Below are 18,504 nucleotides of genomic sequence, written 5' to 3'. Positions count from 1 at the left end.
GGCGATCAGGGACATTCCTAAACAGAACGTGATGACCAAAACCATCTAGAGTGTAAGGAGGTGTAAAGGGACATTCCAAAAGAGGCTCAAAGAAGGGAACTCAGATTTACCAGGACCACATTAAGATCCTGTGCAGGAGGGGAGTCTCACAGGCGGGTAAATGTGCAGTAAACCCCTTCACAAATATGGATACCATGGGACATGAGAAAAATTGAATGTGGCCCCACAGGTAGATGACCTGCAGAGATCACTGCAAGGGGGCGCTCACTGGAATGCAGCGAAATTCCAGAGTGTTTCCAATACAGATGGTTGAGGACGTTTGGTGTAGGAGCCTTCTCTGGGTCAAGATGACGCTGAGCTGCCCAGGTCAAAAATCTTTTCCATTTCAAGTAATAAGTCGTCCTCCTTGTGGAAGGCCTCCTGCTTTGCCGTCTGTTGGTGGCACTCAGCCAGCCAACATCCGGTGCAGTGACTTCAGGTCGGGATGCAGTATCTGACTTGATTCAGAGATATCATGCCCAGACGGTCTGGAAGTGGAATGGGAGGCAGAGCTGGTATCCAGGCAAGTTTGCAGTGTAGTTGTAGCTGTCGTGTTCTCAGGGTACAAGAGAGACAAGGTAGGTGCCGTAATATCTTCTACTGGACCAACTTCTGATGGTGGAAGGTTCACGCTTTCAAGCTACACAGCTTTTCTTCCCCAGACCTCTGAGCAGGCTTTGAGTCTGCTACTTGGCATGGAAAGGAGCGCTGAGTACCAAGGGGGAAAAAAATTTTCCCCACAAGGTTCATATTGAAAAACAATGTAATAAAAATTACCAAGGCTAACGGTAGATAATTTGTGCTCATTGCATCTCACTGCCACAGGTGGCCAGAGGGAATGAGAAACAATGGTGACCACTCTGCCCTTTATGCCCTCGGGTGGGGGCACAAGGACATGGAAGGGGCGGGTGTGGTCCAATGGGCAATTCTACGCAAAAGTGTGTGGTCTCAGGCATGTAGGATCCACAGTGGCACATACTCAAAAAAGAACCTGGTTACAGTATCCAGGCGAACACAAGGTTGTGGCTATGAGAACAGATGAAAAAAGATGGAGTTAAGGTGTTGGAGGATTCCCCATTAACTGTGTGCCCTGGAACAACTCAGCCTAACGGACAGTTTTAGCTCCAGCTCCTTCACCTAGGTCTCAAAGGGGCCACAGTTGCGATAGGGGCTTTGGGTTACCAAAATCCATCCACTGGTCACCAAGGAATTTTCACTCTGCATTTGTGGGTTTAACTCAACATAATTCTGTAGCCTGTGCTATGCAGTAGAGATCACAGCAGTCCCTTCGGGTCTTAAAAGCTATGAGTTTATCTAGTCCCAGCCACGGTCACAAACCCATCCAGGGGCTCGTTTCACTGCTGTTGCAGAAGCACCGAGTGTGACCTACAGAAATATTCTACTAAGACTGTTTAGTTTTCAAATCAGTATTTTTTAATCATTGAAAGGGGAGTGTCCACATGCAAATAAAAAACCTCCAGTGATAGATGCAAAATGCATGTAAAACACAAACCCAATGACGTAAACAATCTGGTGATACAAATGCGATATGCAGTCATGTACACATTGCTTTAAATAAATACATCTCTGGCTCAGAAGCCTGTTATGGCAGCAGAAACAAGACATTTAAAATTCCTTACAGCTTGAAGCTATGATTTCTATTTAAACTCACAATGGTGTCTCCCCATTAAGTATATCACCTAGTGGCTGGGAAGTTTACACAGGGTACTGTATGTACTAGATGGATCAAATCCAGTACAGCAGTTCCTGTCTGACAGAGATCAGTACCAGCAGATTCAGAGAAAGGAGCAAGAAGTCCCTTAGTGGACAATTATCAAGTAACTTGTCCAATCGGGGGATTCCTAACTCCAGGCAGTTTAGTAGTGGGCTTATGCCCTGGAGCATGAAAGTTTAACACCAGAAACCATGGGATGTAGGGAGCCCTCAAGTAATAGTTAAAGAAAGCCATGTGGAGGGCAAATGTTTGAATTCACTTGTAGAGCAAGTGCAGTTATAAGAGTTGGGGGGTGCATGAAGGAAGAGATCTATCAGCAGCTAACATGTTTCACAGAAATACCTTTTTTCAGGAAAGGAAACCAATATTTTTTTCCTAAATAAAACAGGATCAACAGCTTGGCATGCTAGTGTTGTGCTACATGAAACAAAATGAGGTAAAATTCAAAGGAAGCCAACGAGAAGATATTCTGCTACCAGTCTAAGGGACGTGTGTTCAGTTTATTCCATTAAACTATTGCTACAAAAGTTATTTGTGACTTAAAAAAAAAAGGAGAAGTAGACACCAACTACTACTTGTACAAAAATACAATTACATCTCTGGAGGGTATTTTATACCTACCGACAGCAATCAAGCACTCAAGAAGATTGGACAGCTCGACAGCCTCCGCAAAAAACCAGACAATACAGAAATGGGACTGAAAACAGACATTGTACATAGTGTTCACAGTCTTCTGATTTTCCAGCATTGGTACAGTTGCTAAGATGTATGCATCATTCAGCTCAGCGCCATTAGGAATGCGGACAGCACAGAACTGGGGTATTAGCAGTGTGCATGAGATCCAATACCAGGGCGAATTATAGTAGTTTAATAATTTGGAGAAGTTATTTGCTTGGAATTTTAATCTAACAGAAGAAGCAGGAGGCCTCTTTGCTGTTAGTTTAATAGAGACAATCCATCTCTGCTGGTGGAAACAGGACAATGACTATGTGGACACATCTTTCCCTTTCATAGAGGAACAGGTTACACCATGGCACGGTGCTTGTTTAACAGCTGATGGACAGCTGCGTATCCATTACAGTAAAGCACCTAGCCCCGATTCAGCACAGTGTTTAAACACATGCTTAAGTCTGTATGGGACCTTTGTAAGTGCGTTGCTGAAGTGGGGAGAGAGTGAGGGGCACCCAATATAATCAGCAATATCAAACAGGATTTTTGGGTGCACAGACCAAACTGCCTTCTCAAATTGCACACCGATCTTAGAGACTCAGGGCTTGATGTAGCTCCCACATAACGGGAGTGGCACAGATCTGGAGAGCAGGATGTGGTGTCTGCTCTGATCAGATGGTCAGAAGGAGGTCTAGTTAATCCATTTGCTCTAGATTCACAATACTGCCAACCTGAGAGCTTTGTGTTACCAACGTGAAACGTTCCTTTCACATCCAGAGGACCGGGAGCATCACAAGAGCTGAGCTGCTGTGGGGTCGTTCTACTGAGATTGTAACGTTTGCACCAGGAAGAGCAACTAAATGCACAGGCAAAGCTCTGCTTCTGGCATGTTGTCTGGAAAATCCTTTGACTCACCACCTCTAAGCGGAGCATGTCAATTCAGCACACAGACGATGGCGTGCTACCTGACTCTGTGCACTAAATGAAGCAGGAGACCAGTGGAGATAGTAGGGTGTGAAGATGTGTCTCAAGACCCTTCCGTGACACTTGTGCACAAGGGGCTCAGTTAAAGTTGCTGTTCAACTTTAACACTGACATTTTCTGACTCTTGAGCGCTTCACTCTGCAACCGTAACATTCCTTTAGTGCTTTTAGAAAATACACTTCTAATTTCTTCCCCCATCAGCCGCAGAGCAGCTGGAGACAGTCTCTATGTTCTCTGAAGTCGGTAGGCTGGCTTGCTATTCCTGCTTCCCCCGCACCTGGAGGTTGCCAGCAGGCAGCTCCCCTGGAATAGAAATCCTAAGATACAACCACCTTTCATGGTGGAGCTAAACGTCCCACCCCTAGCCCTTTCGCTGAGGAGGTTCAGAAACTCTCCTCACGGCCAGGGGGCTGCATGTTTCCTGCATTGTGTATCCTAGCAGCTGAGCTCTCTGGCTAAGGTGGCTGCCATTTGCAGAGGATTTTTAAGCTGTAGCTCAAGGCTTAAGAGATGGTGCAGAACTTGACAGCTTTTGTTTTGCCTCCTGGTCTCGACTGTACCATGCACTTACTGATGCAGTGAGACGGCTGGCTTGGGACGAGGGTAGGAGCCAAAAATCAGTCCCTCCCCAACCCATTCAGCTGAGGACTTCTTACACGTAAGCTCAGATGTAGGAGCGGTTAGTCACCCGCGAGAAGGGCTCTACACCAGTCAACTAGGAAAGAATCCAGTTCAATGCCATGCTCCACAGGCACCAGGAATCAGCTGCGGAGCGTACCCCTCCCTCTGGGCTAGAAGAGCAGCTGACTGCAATGACACCAGCGTAGCGCCCAACGCCACGTAACTGCTGCTCTCTCGCCAAGAGCGAACGTCAGTGAGCCGGGACCCAGCCAGGCCGAGGGCTCAGTACATGGATTCGTCTCCCACAGCGGCGAAGGGAAGGCTGTAGGTGCTGCTTTTGCTGCGCTTACTCTTCTTGCTCCAGGCCAGCAGGGTGCCGGCGCTCTTGCTGTTCATGAGGCTCTTCCTGCTATTCTCCTTGGTGCTCTTCGGCAGCCCGCCCCCTGCCACCATGGCCGCCGACCGCCTGTCAGCCTGCCAGAGCGAGAATTAAAACGAGAGCTTCAGATATAGCCCCCAGAGGGGAGGAATATAAAACGAACACACAACTTTCATTAAGGCCAGCGCTGCGGGCGGGTAAATGCCACTTACACACGTGCTACAGAAACAACACGGGCTGGAATACTGAACACACCCAGCGACTGGCATTCCCAGAGTCCTGTACAAACACGTCCTCAATCCTCCCAATTATCCGGGGGCTGGGTAAGTTTCACCCCCATTGCACAAAGTCCAAATTTGATCTTGCACCGTTTACACACTCGTGTAAGCCAACTGGCTTCCATGCAAGCAAGAACAGAATCAGGCACAGGGACTTTAAGGGACCTGCCAAGGCAACGTGGAGACAATTTGGAGGGCTCCTGGCTTTCAGGCCTGTGCTCTGACTACGAGCTGGTGCTGCCAGCTCTCCAGATTCTCTCTCACTTTCTTTTAACTATGTGGTTTTCCCCATGCCAGGGATCATCCATGTCCCGCTCAAAGCCCTGGGAATGCCGCCTTTGCTTTACAATCCCCACTCTCCAGACACCACCTTCTGACCCTAAATCCATCTGACCAGCAGGACCTCAATCCTGGGCAGCCAGGACTGGTTTTGCTTCTAAGCCCATCGCCACTATTTCTTAACTAGCCACGGGGCGGGGCAGGGCAGGGCAGCTCAACACTAGAGTGCCCCAACTCCACCCCATCCCAAGACACTGCTGGTCTAGGAAGAGAGAGAGACCAGGACTGAACTCACCGCTCCGTCTCCCACAGTACAGTGCTGAGAACAGACTCTAGGCCAGCCCATGGAGAACACATCAGAAGGAGATTAAAACCCAAGATGTTGCTAATACCAAAGCTTCAGGGCTCGATTTTCAGCATGAAGTCAATGGGCAGCTGGGAGCCATGGGTGCTTAGGCACCTCTGGCAAAGTCAAGCTCTCAGTCCACTGCTTCTGATCCAATGGCGTGCAAAGCTATGGCTCCCAGAAAAGTCTCTCTACACTGCCACAGGGCCCCTGAGGTCTCAAATGCAATCTGCCACGTCCTTTATTGTTTGCCAACTCCACTACCCGAAGTACCCCGAAGAGACAAAGCATCACCCAAGCTTGGGCTGACCTCGACAGGCTTCTCCCTGCCGGCCCTGGCTTCTCCTACACAAAACCACCTACGGGGCTTTTGCCACAGTTAGAGCTAAGGAAGAAGGTGCATTACAGTGTTCTGTCCGTCGGAGCTCTGCAGGGTTACCACGCCGATGTCTACACCCTCTTCCCCAACGCTCTTCAGCAGCTGCACCACCTCAGCGTGCTTGGACCATTTGCAGTCCTCGCCGTTCACAGAGACTATGTAGTCGCCTTCCTTCAGCCCGGCTTCCTGCAAGAGAGCAAATAAAGGCACATTTGGCCAAATGGAGCCAGTAACACATCACAGCATGGCTGCAGTACAAGTCTTTCAGGAAATATCAGAGACTCGGTGTCTCTCCTTCCCCAAAGATCAATACAGCATGATCCTAGGACTCCATTTGGACTATCTGAAGCATGAAGATGTTCCTAGGAAAAATCCTCAACCTGTCTAATTCAGCGTACAGAACTGACATTACTGGCATTAAAGACGACTGCTTCCGGAAGATCTGGGGTAGGTGTGACCCAGCAAAGCATACAAGTAGTTTCCAGCTACTTCAACACAGCTTAAAGCAAAGCACACGCCTAAGTGCCTTACTAGATTGGAGCCACAGAGCCCAATCCTTCGCTCAGTGAAGTCAATGGAAAGACACTCACTGACTACCGTGGGCAGTAGACGAGACCAGTAGCGAGTACCTCGTACATTACTGGTTACCAGTCTGATCTTTCAAACGCCCTATAAAAAGACACAGTAGATAAATGCTCTTCTCCAATTTCTGTGTCCCCTCCTCTGGTGCCCCCCACAAGGAAAGCTCTTTCTTTGAGAAGCTCTTCTGCCCATTTCCCCCCCACCTTGACCCCTTACGTCCTTTGCTCTACAGTCTGTTTAGTTTCTTCCCCATCCTCATACCACCGCCAGTCCAAATTCCTTTCCCAGCCATTCCCAGTTCCTTCACACCCCCAGCATCCCTCTCCCCGCACTTCGGCTTCCAGCCATCCCCTGCTCATATGCCCCATCTCCCTCGGCCAATCTCAGTATGTCCTGTCCCCTCCCCATGCTCCTTATCTCAGCCTTTTTGCCCAGTCAGTTTCAGTCTTCCCTCTCCCCATCCCCCCCGGCTCCCCATCAGATATGTTTCCCTCTCCTCCTCCGCACCGGTTCCCAGTCTCTCTGTCCCATCCCCAGCTCCCAATCCCCTTGTCCAGCCCATCCCAATCTCTGCTGCCTGTTCAATTTCCCTCCCCACCCCCCCAGCACACCAGCCTCCAGTCCTAGGGTCTTGCCATCCCCAAAGCTCCTTGTCCGGGACCAGTTCTGGTCCCCTCTACATTCAGTTAAGTGGCTTCCTTCCTTCTCACTGCCGGCACGTTACCTGGGGTTGCACTGAACAAAGGATACAGTCTCCTTGCACTCAGTTGTGGTGTCTAGGGCCTGGTCTACACTGGCAACGGAGGTTGACATAACACTGCTTAGGTTGACCCCCTAAAGTGTGCGTCTCCACAGGCACATAAGTTCCATCAATTTAAAGAGCGGTAAAAGTCAACCTAATAAAACCACCTCTGCAAGTGACATAGTGCTGATTCCACGGATTGAATTTGCATCAGTGTAGGCAGAACGCAACGTAAATCGATGCCACTGGCCTCCGGGAGGTATCCCATAATGCCCCGTTGTGACCACTCTGGACATTCACACTCTGCTGTAACATGGCCACGTAAACAAGAAATAGTTCCTCCCCTCAAGCCCCGAGAAATTTTGAATTCCCATTTCTGGTTTGGTCAGCATGAAGAGAGCTTTGTAGATGAACTGCTCGTGGCGTCTGCACAGCCCAAACGTACTCCAGCTTGGAGTCGACCAGAGATCTTGGACCTCATCAGTCTGTGGGGCGAAGAGTCTGTTCTGGGTTTAGCTCCGAGCCAGCAAAAGAAATTTAGATATATATGAGAAGATACCTCGCGGCATGTTGGAGAAGGGGCATAACAGGGACGTGCAGCAGTGCCGCGTTAAGATCAAAGAGCTGAGGCAGGCTTATCAGAAAACTAGGGAAGCTAACAGCTGTTCTGGCTCCTCACCCAAAACATGTCGCTTTTATGAGGAGTTGCATGCAATTCTCGGTGGTGACCCCACCATGCCACCATGTAGCACTGATACCTCCAAAGAATCCTAGTCCAGGACGAATGAGGAGGACTCTAAACGAGGAGGATGAAGAGAGCAGGGTGCAGAAAAGCAGGGTATCCATTCTCCTTGAGAGCCAGGACCTGTTTGTTACCCCAGAGCAGTCCAGCCACACACAAAACAGCGGGACTGATCGAGATGCAGGGGAAGGCATATCTAGTGAGTGTGTGGCAAACTTTTTGTGGTTATGTCCCCAGTCCAGCTTCTTAAAAAGAGTTTGTGTATTTGAAGGGAAGGTCTTACTGTGTGGTGGCAAACTTCAGTGGAGGGTTACGCCCGGAACAGACTATTTATGTGCAGAGGTATGTTCCAAGAATCCTCTGTGGATATTGTGACCCATCCGTGCCTAGGGTAGCCACCTGAAAATGCCAAGGTCAGGGCAGGCTGTAAAAGAAGAGCAGATTCTCCCAGCACTGGTGGGTGACACTGCAGTCAGACTTCCCAACCAGCCACAAACAGTGCTTCTGATTCCCCACACTGGTTATCAAGAAGCCAAAATAAAAATATACACAGCCCCCTTTACTGCATTTCAGTCTCTGGCTCCCAATCAGCCACTAGGTCCAGTAAAGAGACCAGTTGTTTAAACTCTATGCTCTTTACCAAAAAGGTTTCTCCTGACCCCAAAGGGTCAGCCACAGTACCAGATCAATATAAATTTAGATCTTACCCAAAATACCAAGCTGCCAGCCAATCCTTTAGTAAATAAAACTAAAGGTTTATTATAAAAGGAAAGAAACAAACCATAAGAGAAATGTTAAAGGATTAAAGCAAATCACATACATACAAATGATTAAAAGTCCATATATATCAGGTTTCTAGTAGAATTGTGGAGTTTGCAGGCTTGCATAATCCCTCTGGTGTACATCCAGTACCGGGATGGGTCTCAGTCCTTTGTTTCATAGCTTCAGTTCAGTTCAGTTGTAGATGAGTTGATCCAGAGGTAGGTGAAGACTAAAGACAGACTAAAGACCAAATAGATCTCTGGCAGCTGCCTTTTATGTCGTTTCATCTGTGCCATGCTGCTTGTGGAATTTTACAGGAACCAAAATGGAGTCCAGAGTCACATGAGTAAATCCTGGTGACTCATCAGGTACATCCGTGGCTTCTCCCCCTAGGCCCCTTGTACCTGTGAATTTCTTAATGGGCCATTAAGCAGGCTAGTGCTGCAGCCATCCTGTCTGGGGTGTGGCCCAGACAGTACAATTTGAAATATAGATATATCAGCCATATCCATAACTTCCATTACACATATAACACATGAACATAAACGTCATCATCTTACTTAGTACATTATAACCTTTCTAACAGTATCTGACATGGCATATCTCATATGAATTATGATTTTGACACACTGATGTTAAATATAATAAATGCCCCCTCTAATCCGGCCAGCGTGACACCCCCAACGCGAGATTGGTGTAGAAAGGAGTAATCACAGCTCCTGAATACATCTCAAGGCCCCCCTCTAATCTAGCCAGCATCACAGGTATCTTAAGGAAACTTTCATGTAGGTAATCTGTTAATCTTTGCAGAAAGTTGCTGGGGAGGGCAGCCTCATTTCTTCTGCCACGGTAGGATACTTTTCCCCACCACTCTGCTATTAAATGAGCAGGCATCATCATGGAACACAGCGTAGCAACATAAGAGCCAGGCCTGTACCCCGATGCTTACAGCAAATCTTCCCTTTCTGCCTGCGTTACCCCCAGGAGACTGAGATCACACATGGTTACCTAGGGAAGATGGCACAAGTTTAAAGTACCTGACCAATAGTCACTCCATTTTATTCTTCTGCTGTGGACGGGGTTCCTGGGCACCTGCCCAAGACTAGTCCTAGTACTGTTGCAATGGGCATTATGGGTTGGGACACTGGTTGCCCTATGTTTTCTGCCGCTACAATTCACCCGCAGTGTCCTCTAATCTGTTCTGCCCATCTCCTCCCAAATCGGTCTTTGGCATGTTACAGGGGAGCCCAGTGATCCCTCTCCTTGCTCAAGTGTGGATTGTGGATTTTAGTGCTAATGAAGCCTCTCTATAATAGATGCAAGGGCCCCTTGCTTACCATGTCTATAATGCCAGTCCGACCCTTCTGAGATGTACTGAATGGAATGCTGGTCTGGCTTAGCCTTGTGAACATGAAGGGGAGTACTTTACACATTGTAACATTTCCTTTACTACTTTGGGTCAGCTAACAATGGCAACTTTGTGCTTTGCTTATCTTACAGTAGACACCTCGACCTTCGGCTCCCCCCTTGCTGAACTCCAGCTGAAAGGCTTTCCCAGATTAGGAAGTGGAACAAAAAAAACCACAAGATGACATGCTCAGGGAATAATGAATGCCTCTGCGGTTGCTGACATAGCGCTCAGAGCCTGGAAGATGTCCTTGTCTGAAAAACTAGACATGGAGATGGAACACAGAAGATCTGCACAGAAGCAGGATAGTGATACACAACAGGAGATGTTGTGTATTATGAGGGATCAGTCCGACAAGCTGAGGCGTCTGGTAGAGCTCCAGGAAGAGCAGCAGCAGGACAGACTCCCTCTGCAGGCCCTCTAAAACGCTCTGCTGCCTACCGCTTCATCAGCAGCCTCTACCCCGAAGCAGTCTAGGAAGAGACTGAGCAGGATGCAGTATGTGCTGCACTCCACACCAGTGGAGGTGAGCAGAAGGATGCAACAGCCCCTTTAAGAACTGCACGCTACCACAAGTTGCTTGCACAGTGACACTTGACAATGTTAAGTTATCCTCCTTTCCCCCCATTAAAACGGATCACAAATAAAACTTTATAGCATTAAAAAACATCTGTCTTTATTCGTTCATAGCTTGGGTGGGGAGAAAAGTGGAGGGGGCTGCTGGAGCAATGGTTGGGGGGATAGGAAATAAATGCACAGCACGGGCAGACATTACTGCAGTTCATTGCAAAACCATTTTCAATGCTTCCCAAAGCCGAAGCACTCCGCGGCTGGTTCTGAGTGTAGCGCTGGAATCTGGCTGCTCAAAATTTGCAGCCACCCTATCAATCTCCACCACCCAACCCTGAGGGAACTTTTCCCCCTTCGTTTCACACAAATTATGGAGCTCACAGCATGCAGATATAACTGATGGGATGTTCTTTTCACTGATGTCAAGCCTAGTAAGCAGATACCTCCATCTTTCTTTTAAACGGCCAAATGCACATTCCATCAACATTCTGCACATGCTAAGCCTTTTATTGAAACGCTCCTTCTTGCTGTTCAGGTGCTTAGTGTAGGGCTTCATTAGCTAAAGGAGCAAAGAGTAGGCTGGATCCCCCAGGATTACTATTGGCATTTCCACATCCCCAATGTTTATTTTTTGTTCAGGAAAGAAAGTGCTCGTCTGCATCTCGTTGAATAGACCTGAGTCCCTAAAGATGCGCGCATCATGCACCTTCCCCATATTGATGTCAGTGAAACATCCCCTGTGATCCACAAGGGCCTGCAACACGATTAAGAAATATCCCTTCCGGTTTATGTACTCTGTGGCAAGGTGGTCAGGTGCTAGGATAGGAAGATGAATGCCATCTATTGCCCCCCCGCAGTTTGGGAACCCCATTGCGGCAAACCCATCCACTATGTCCTGCATGTTTCCCAAAGTCACTACCCTTCTTAGCAGAAGCCTATTGATGGTCCTGCACACTCGCATCACGGCAGCTCCAATGGTGGATTTACCGACTCTAAATTGATTCCCAACTGACCAGTAGCAGTCTGGGGTTGCCAGCTTCCACGGAGCGATGGACACTTGTTTCTCCACTGTCAGAGCTGGTCTCAAGTGAGTATTCGCACGATTCAGGGCTGGGGACGGCTCCGCACAAAGTTCAAAGAAAGTGGCCTTTTGCATACAAAAGTTCTGTAGCCACTGGTCATCATTCCACAGCTTCATAATGATGTGATCCCATCAATCTCTGCTTGTTGACCGGGACCAGAATTGGCACTCCAAGGACTGAAGATGATGCATGACAGCCTGCAGCAAACGGGAATTGTTCTGCTCTATGGTTTGTAGCAGGACGGCCTCGGTAACACGGCTATTTTCTGTGCTGCAACTCCTCTCTCACCTTTGAAAATACTGCAGTATAAGCAGTGAGGTATTTGTGATGCTCACAATGAAGGAGCCCGCTCAGCTCTGCACTATGTCTCTCCAGTAACGGCGTGTGCATGGCATAGAAAAATGGCGCGAAAAAGCATTTGCAGTTTGTTTGGGACAAGAAGGGAGGGGGAGGGAGCATGTTGCATCATGGGAAGATGACAAGCTTCCCAAAAGCCTCTGCAGCTAGTTGAACTGTGGGATAGCTACCCACGGTGCACTGCTTTGAACATTGACCCAAGCGTGGTGAGTGGGGACGCAAGAGCCCGGTGCAAGGAGCGTGGTGTGATCACACTCCTGCAACTTCTAAAATTTGGCGGGTGAAAGTAAATCAACTTCAGTCTGCAGTGTAGACATACCCTTGATCTAGCACGGCTCAGTGTGGCCAGTAACTGCAATTGCAGAGGAAGTCCTGTTCAGCCCCCTGGAACCCTGGACTAGAGTGTTCTTAGGGCGTATCTATTCTTTGTGCGTACAGAATCTTTGGGGAATTAAGCGGCGAAGTTTAGTGAGTCTCTATTGAACATGTGCCAAATACGATTTTTGAAAGACTTATAACTGAACCCAATTTGGGAGGATTTTCAGGAGGATGACAAATGATGCACCCCAACACAAAGGCCACCCCTGGGCCAAATTTCAAGTGTCTGCTTCAAAGCATGGAAATTCTAGAGCTTCCCAAAGAAAAAAAAGGCATCAAGAATTTTTTAATGTGGGCAAACCAATGCATTTTCCCTAGCCTCATTCCCAGAAATAGCTGAGCCAGTTGGGCTGATTTTTTTTTGGTAAAGTCAGCCTGCGACTAACACCCAGCCTGGGAAATATCAGCCCAAATGGTTCAAGTCTGGCCGAGTTCTAAGCAGCTGAGAACGAGGTCTCAGAGTGGGAGATGACAGACAACCAAAATGAGAGGTGGGGCTGCTAGCCCTGTTGATATCTCCAGGACAATGAGAAGGGGACGAGGGAAACATTAGCTACTTACCGACGCACAGCCCCCAAGTATCACTCCAGCAATCAGTACGGGGGAATCCCCTCGGAGCGTGAACCCAAAGCCATTTTCTCCTCTGACCAGGTGAACTTGCCGTGCAGGGTGCCACTTGTTTTTGGCTGAAAAAACTGACAGAGGGCCCTAAGTAAATAGACACAAGACAACAGGTTTCAATGCAGTAATACTCTCTAGGGTCTGGCTCTAGTCCCCTGACCTTGACTCATTGTCCAAGGAAGAGTCAAGCTTGATCATTGGTGCTCCACAGACAATCCAGGTTTGTGCCCACCAAGCGGCGTTTACACTGACTAGATGTCAGCGTAACTGCAGATTTATTGCCTGTGTCCAGGACTTCCAAAGCAGGACTCAGTGGTGGCCTTCCTGCTCCCAGTGAAATCAACAGTAGAGCGTCCCTCGACATCAGCCGGAGTAGGATCGGGCCCTACTTCAGCACCTTTGCAAGTGTCCCTGGTTCCTCTGCTGTGGCTGTCAAACTGTCCAGAGTGCAGATACCTGCTCTGAAGTCCCCCCTGGAAGCTGTGTGCTGCACACATCCTGGGGCACCTCACAGATTGCCAGCTTCCAGCTGAACAGTGTTATGCTACTCAATTAACAACTGGGAACGGGATCACATGAGGGATGAAGGAGAGGCTGACATTAACATTTTCCCCCTGAGCTGGGTCATGCTGCTGGCCACTACTTACACCAAAAGCCTTCACTAAATCAATGGGAAACCTTCTGGAACCAGTTTGAGAAGCTCGCATGTTGGCTGACATCCACGCAGCCTGCATCCGGCTTCACACTAGCTTGCTGGTGGCGTGGATCTATGGCAAATGGAAAGAGTATGACTTAAAATGGGGCAAAGGCTGCCCATAGATCCACGTCACCCATCACATGGACTGGCATTCAGGGCCTGGGGGCTGCTCAGAGCGCCATACACAAGTTTCTCAATGATCCCCCCCATTACATGCATTTACAGCAATTCCATCATTGGTTTTGAGAGGTACCAGGCATTGGCCCATGTGCTGGCCTGCTTCTTCACATCCTTGTACGTACCAGTCTATGGAAGATGTCCATCACCTTCACCTGGGAGAAGTTGGGAGATTTTATTTCTGGTCTCTGATTCGTTTTGGCTAAGAGTAAAAACAAAACAAAACAAAGACATTCCATGGTTGCACAAATGAACCAGCAGTTGTTGCTTTTGTATAGTCCTGCAAGTTAGTCCTGCTTTGAGCAGGGGGTTGGACTAGATGACCTCCTGAGGTCCCTTCAACTCTAATATTCTAGGATTCTATATATGTAGTGCCCAGGCAGACTCAGCCTATAATGCTGTCCAATACTGTCTCACTGTTTTTTGGTACTCCCGTCTGCAATCAACTCGTCTTATGTTCAGACTGTAAGCTCTTTGGGGCAGGGACCATCTTTTTGTTTTGTGTTTGTACAGCATCTAGCACATCGGGGACCTGGCCCATGACTCGGTCTCCTAGGCATTATGGTAACACAAATAATGTCAGGAAAGCAACAGTGTATTCAGTAGAAAAGCCCAACCCTGCTCAGATGGCTGACCAACGTGACAGGCCCAGGCTCTCTGCTGGTGTCAGTCTAGCTCTATTTAAATTAATGAAGCTATGCCTGTTTACTCCAGCTGATGGCTTGGCCTACAATTTGCATCACCAAGTAACTACGTTTCAGAAAATTGCTGCATAATACCAGAAAGCATTAAACTAACCAGCTGATCTGAGTGTGTCTCTCTCTAATCCTAACTCTGCCACCGACTCGCTGTGTGATCCTGGACAAGTCACTTCCCTTCTTCATGCTGCAGTTTCCCCCTCTGAAAAATACCTTTCGTACCCAATTGGGGAGTTGGGGGGTGGGGGGGCATGGAAGAAAGGTAGCTTAATGTTTAAGAAATGCATCCAATTTCTTCGATTAGCAGTGTCACAAAAATGTAAAATTCTCCTCTCCTCCTTCAGAATGGAGGAAAGGACTAGGTTTTTATACCATGTCAGTCACCGTGGTCTGAGCTGCAGAAGACAAAAACTGCATGTTTAGGATATTATCAATAAGCCATAACGCTCCCAACATCGCTCCTGCAAGCCAACATTCCAATTTACTTTGAGAGGGGATAATTAGCAGAGAAAAGGATTAAGGGAAAGGAGCCTGAAGGATCAAAGACACCACAAGAAGAAAGTCGATAGCGCTACCCACTCCTCAAATGACACTTACGATGAATGTCCGGGGCATCTCCAGTTTCGAAGAAATCTTCCTCGTGATCGATTTCCGAGTACTTGCTAAGCGAGCGTTTGTGAGCGAAGGAGAGGACCTCCTGGAGGATGTCCATCTTTCTCAGGATCTTACAGAGGCTGTGGATCCTCATGGCTTCCTCGTGTCGCATGATAGCTTTTTTCAAGTGAGCCTTGCCTAGAACGTACAAAATCCATAAACACACCCCCTACTGACAAAGGACAGATAATTCATGCAGCACTACATTCCCTCCAAGCCACTAGCAGACAAGCAGAAAGCAGTCCCAGTAACTTCAGTGCTACTTCTGGTGAGCAAACTCGATCAAAGCTATAGGAGAGCCTATAGAGGAGGGAACTGCACCTCTCAAATGTGGTATAGACCTATCCACGCATGCAGTGCTCCATATTGATCTGACGGGAGGTAGCACCAATCATGGACATGCAGGCCTCACCTCCGTACCTCAGAAGAGAAGTTGTGCTCAATGAGCCTTGGCAATGCCATTGCAGTTCTTTATTTGTATAGGGTCCCCCCCGCCATGGAATGTTATTGCTCAGCCCAACATGGATTTAGTTATGATTTACAAGCTGTCGTTTAAGATCTGCTATAGCCACACAAGTTATCGGGCTCCTTACAGGAATAACGGTGTGGGACTTTAGCAGCCTGAATTATATGGGTACCTAGTCTGATCACCTGACTCCTTCTGGCCTTAAACCGTGAAATTATGAACACAGATGCAAATGCTCAATTATCGGAAGGGAGGAGGGAAACAGGCAGGAGGTACATAAGGCCAGTCATAAACCACAGAATAAACAAACACTTCTCTTAATCTTATGGTAGTTCCAGTTTAAAGACACATGATGGGAACATAATCCAGTACATTACTCTGGATTTACATGGGTGTAACAGAGCAAAACCTGATGCTATAAGTTTCTCAGAGGTGAACATCTGTGCTGTAGGATCTTAAGGCAAATATCTTCAGGAAGGATATTCTACTAGAAGGAAGAAATTCACTAAAATAAGCATTACAATTTTTCTGCCTAAAAGATTAATCTATATTAAAAATACACAGCACTAGCCACATATTGGGGAAAAAGTATGTAACCCATTTGGAATATGTAGATTCTTGGACTCTGGAGTGAACTTGGTTTTGTAACTGCTATGAGGGACTTCCTGCTTTTTCCTATGATGTACAGAAATACACAGGGATGGTCTGTCAGGATTTGGTGATCAAAGGATTAGTCAATGGATAATGGCAATTAAGAAATATGCAAGCCCAGGCATGTCCTGAAAGGTACTCAAATAATTATGTTGTTTTCTAATTAATCATTAAATTGGGACATCTAGTCTCCCTCCACTCCCCAGAGAACGTTAAGTCATGTTTTAGAACTACAGTCAACCAACTGAGCTGGCATTTCTGCCTGGACTATTTCTTAGTTGAAGATGAAGGTGTGCTGACTGGTGACAAGGTTGTGTAATATCTTAGGTGATTGCTCTGAACCAGTGGTTTTCAACTTTCTTCATTTGCAGACCCCCAAGAAATTTTGAATGGAGATGCAGACCCCTTTGAAAATCTTAGTCCGTGGACCCTCAGGACTTCTGGAACCACAGGTTACAAGCCACTGGTCTAAATGCATTGGAAGTTACAACCAATGAGCCACAGAGGAGGCCAGGAGGACTGCTCTTTTGTGAGAAAGGGGGGAGGGACCTTTCTGTGGATACGTTTTAATCTCCGCAGCTTTCTTTCCTCTAAACTGGGAACATACAGAAGCACAGACTGTCGTCTATACTTTTCATTTTTTCAGAATTAACAGGGCCATCTTTTCTTCTTGAGAGAGAAGAGTGTTAGAGTCAGATTCCCAGCTGGTGTAAATCAGCATAGCTCCAGTGAACTCAATGGAGCCACACACCAACTTACACCAGCTGACGATCTGGCCCCTACACCTTAGCAAGGGGTCACATTTGGAATAGCTGGCCTCTCTGGTTTGTGGCGTCCTGTCGGGAATAGTTAAAGATTCGCATCTATCTCACTAATATAATGATAACGTATAAACCCTCTTGCTTGGAACATTTCAAAACTAAAACTAGCCACCGCAGCTAGTGGGAAATAATCCAGCCCTGAGCTAAAGAGGAGTTTATCCCCATTAGTCTGTGTCTCAGTTTTTAATGCTTTCTAATCATAGATGTCTGAGAGGCACAATGACCCAAAAAGGGGAGAGGCAAAGCAGAGACAAACTAGAGCTTAAGAGTAGGGTGACCAGATAGCAAGTGTGAAAAATCAGGATGGGGATGTGTAATATAAGAAAAAGCCCCAAATATCAGGCTGCCATCATCATCATCATCAGTAGTTCACTGAGACAGCAGAGGTCCGTTGCAACCATCTTTTATGGCCTCTACCAATAGCTTTGCCATATTGGACTGTATGTCCCTAAATATTTCGCCACCTTGGGGCAGGGGGGATGGAAGTGCAGTGACTGAAGCCATTTTCCTAACTATTAGTACTTTGCCTTCAGCTATCTGGCCACCACTGCCGTTGACCTGAAAGGTTCATCTGCCGCAGGTGAAGACGACTCCGCTGCAGCCCTGTCTTCAGAGATATCAGGACTGTCCCTATAAAATCCGGACAGCTGGGTCACCCTACTTAAGACCCAAGCTCTCTACTGTTCCAGTCACTTCTGGGAAGGCTGTTAGAATAAAATGTAGCTGAACAAGCAAGTGCTCATTTCTTTGCCTTTTTTATGACGATCAGCATGGAACTCTTAGATTCATGAGAGGAAGCAAGAGATAAGAGTTATACCCCTGCACGCACACAGTATCCTCCTGAGATTGGGTTGATGACTCCTGGCTTTCAGGTTAACTTGTGTTTAAAAACTTTCAGTAAATCCAAGCAGATTTCTCTTAACTGCATTGTGTTGTTAAGTAGCTCGGAAATGACCACAGACCATTGATAGAAGATCAATATTCATTAGTTTTTTAAAGACAACTAGGTACCTGGGTCTCTTTCTGAAGTTGAATTATAAGTAGGCTTAGCAGAATTTTTACACACACACACACACACACACACACACACACACACACACACACACACACACAATAACATTGGTGTTTACTTTTAAGCATTTTTTCTATTTATCTATTTAAATTTTCAATTACAGCAAGTTACGGGAGGGATCAGACAATTATTATTAAACAACAGGAGCACAGATGGCAGGGTATTTACCAAAGCAGGTTTTTACCACTCTCGGAAAAACAAGTTTGTCCCACTTTAAGGCATTTTCTATTTTAAAAACGGTTTCATTTATGCACACACTATATTACACTTGGAGTATGTAACTAAAAGTAATTGTGTTAACATAAAGAGGTGGAT

At 47.1% G+C, this 18,504-nt stretch overlaps 1 protein-coding gene across 8 annotated transcripts in view; it reads right to left on the bottom strand.

The window, feature by feature from the left end:
* Positions 1 to 1,450: 1,450 nt before the first annotated feature.
* RHPN1 (rhophilin Rho GTPase binding protein 1) overlaps positions 1,451 to 18,504 on the bottom strand; it is a 63,188-nt gene continuing 46,134 nt past the window's right edge. For 6 of the 8 annotated variants that reach the window (XM_067560067.1, XM_067560064.1, XM_067560066.1 and 3 more), the window contains 5 exons: positions 15,123 to 15,317; positions 13,953 to 14,029; positions 12,894 to 13,040; positions 5,737 to 5,895; positions 1,451 to 4,522 (listed from right to left, as the gene is read on the bottom strand). In XM_067560067.1, coding sequence (XP_067416168.1) covers positions 4,331 to 4,522; positions 5,737 to 5,895; positions 12,894 to 13,040; positions 13,953 to 14,029; positions 15,123 to 15,317 — 770 coding nt within the window. In that variant the 3' untranslated portion in view covers positions 1,451 to 4,330. Of the gene's footprint in view, positions 4,523 to 5,736; positions 5,896 to 10,605; positions 11,886 to 12,893; positions 13,041 to 13,952; positions 14,030 to 15,122; positions 15,318 to 18,504 lie in introns of those variants that run through there. The other 2 variants (XM_067560062.1, XM_067560069.1) reach the window with 2 other exon arrangements.

This window comes from Emydura macquarii, unplaced genomic scaffold (assembly GCF_026122565.2).
Source record: "Emydura macquarii macquarii isolate MOO-44397 ecotype Brisbane River unplaced genomic scaffold, CSIRO-AGI_Emac_v2 contig_2246, whole genome shotgun sequence".
Taxonomy (NCBI): Eukaryota; Metazoa; Chordata; order Testudines; family Chelidae; genus Emydura; species Emydura macquarii.
The sequence above is the reverse complement of the archived record's forward strand: the minus strand, read 5'-3'. Positions and strand labels throughout refer to the sequence as shown.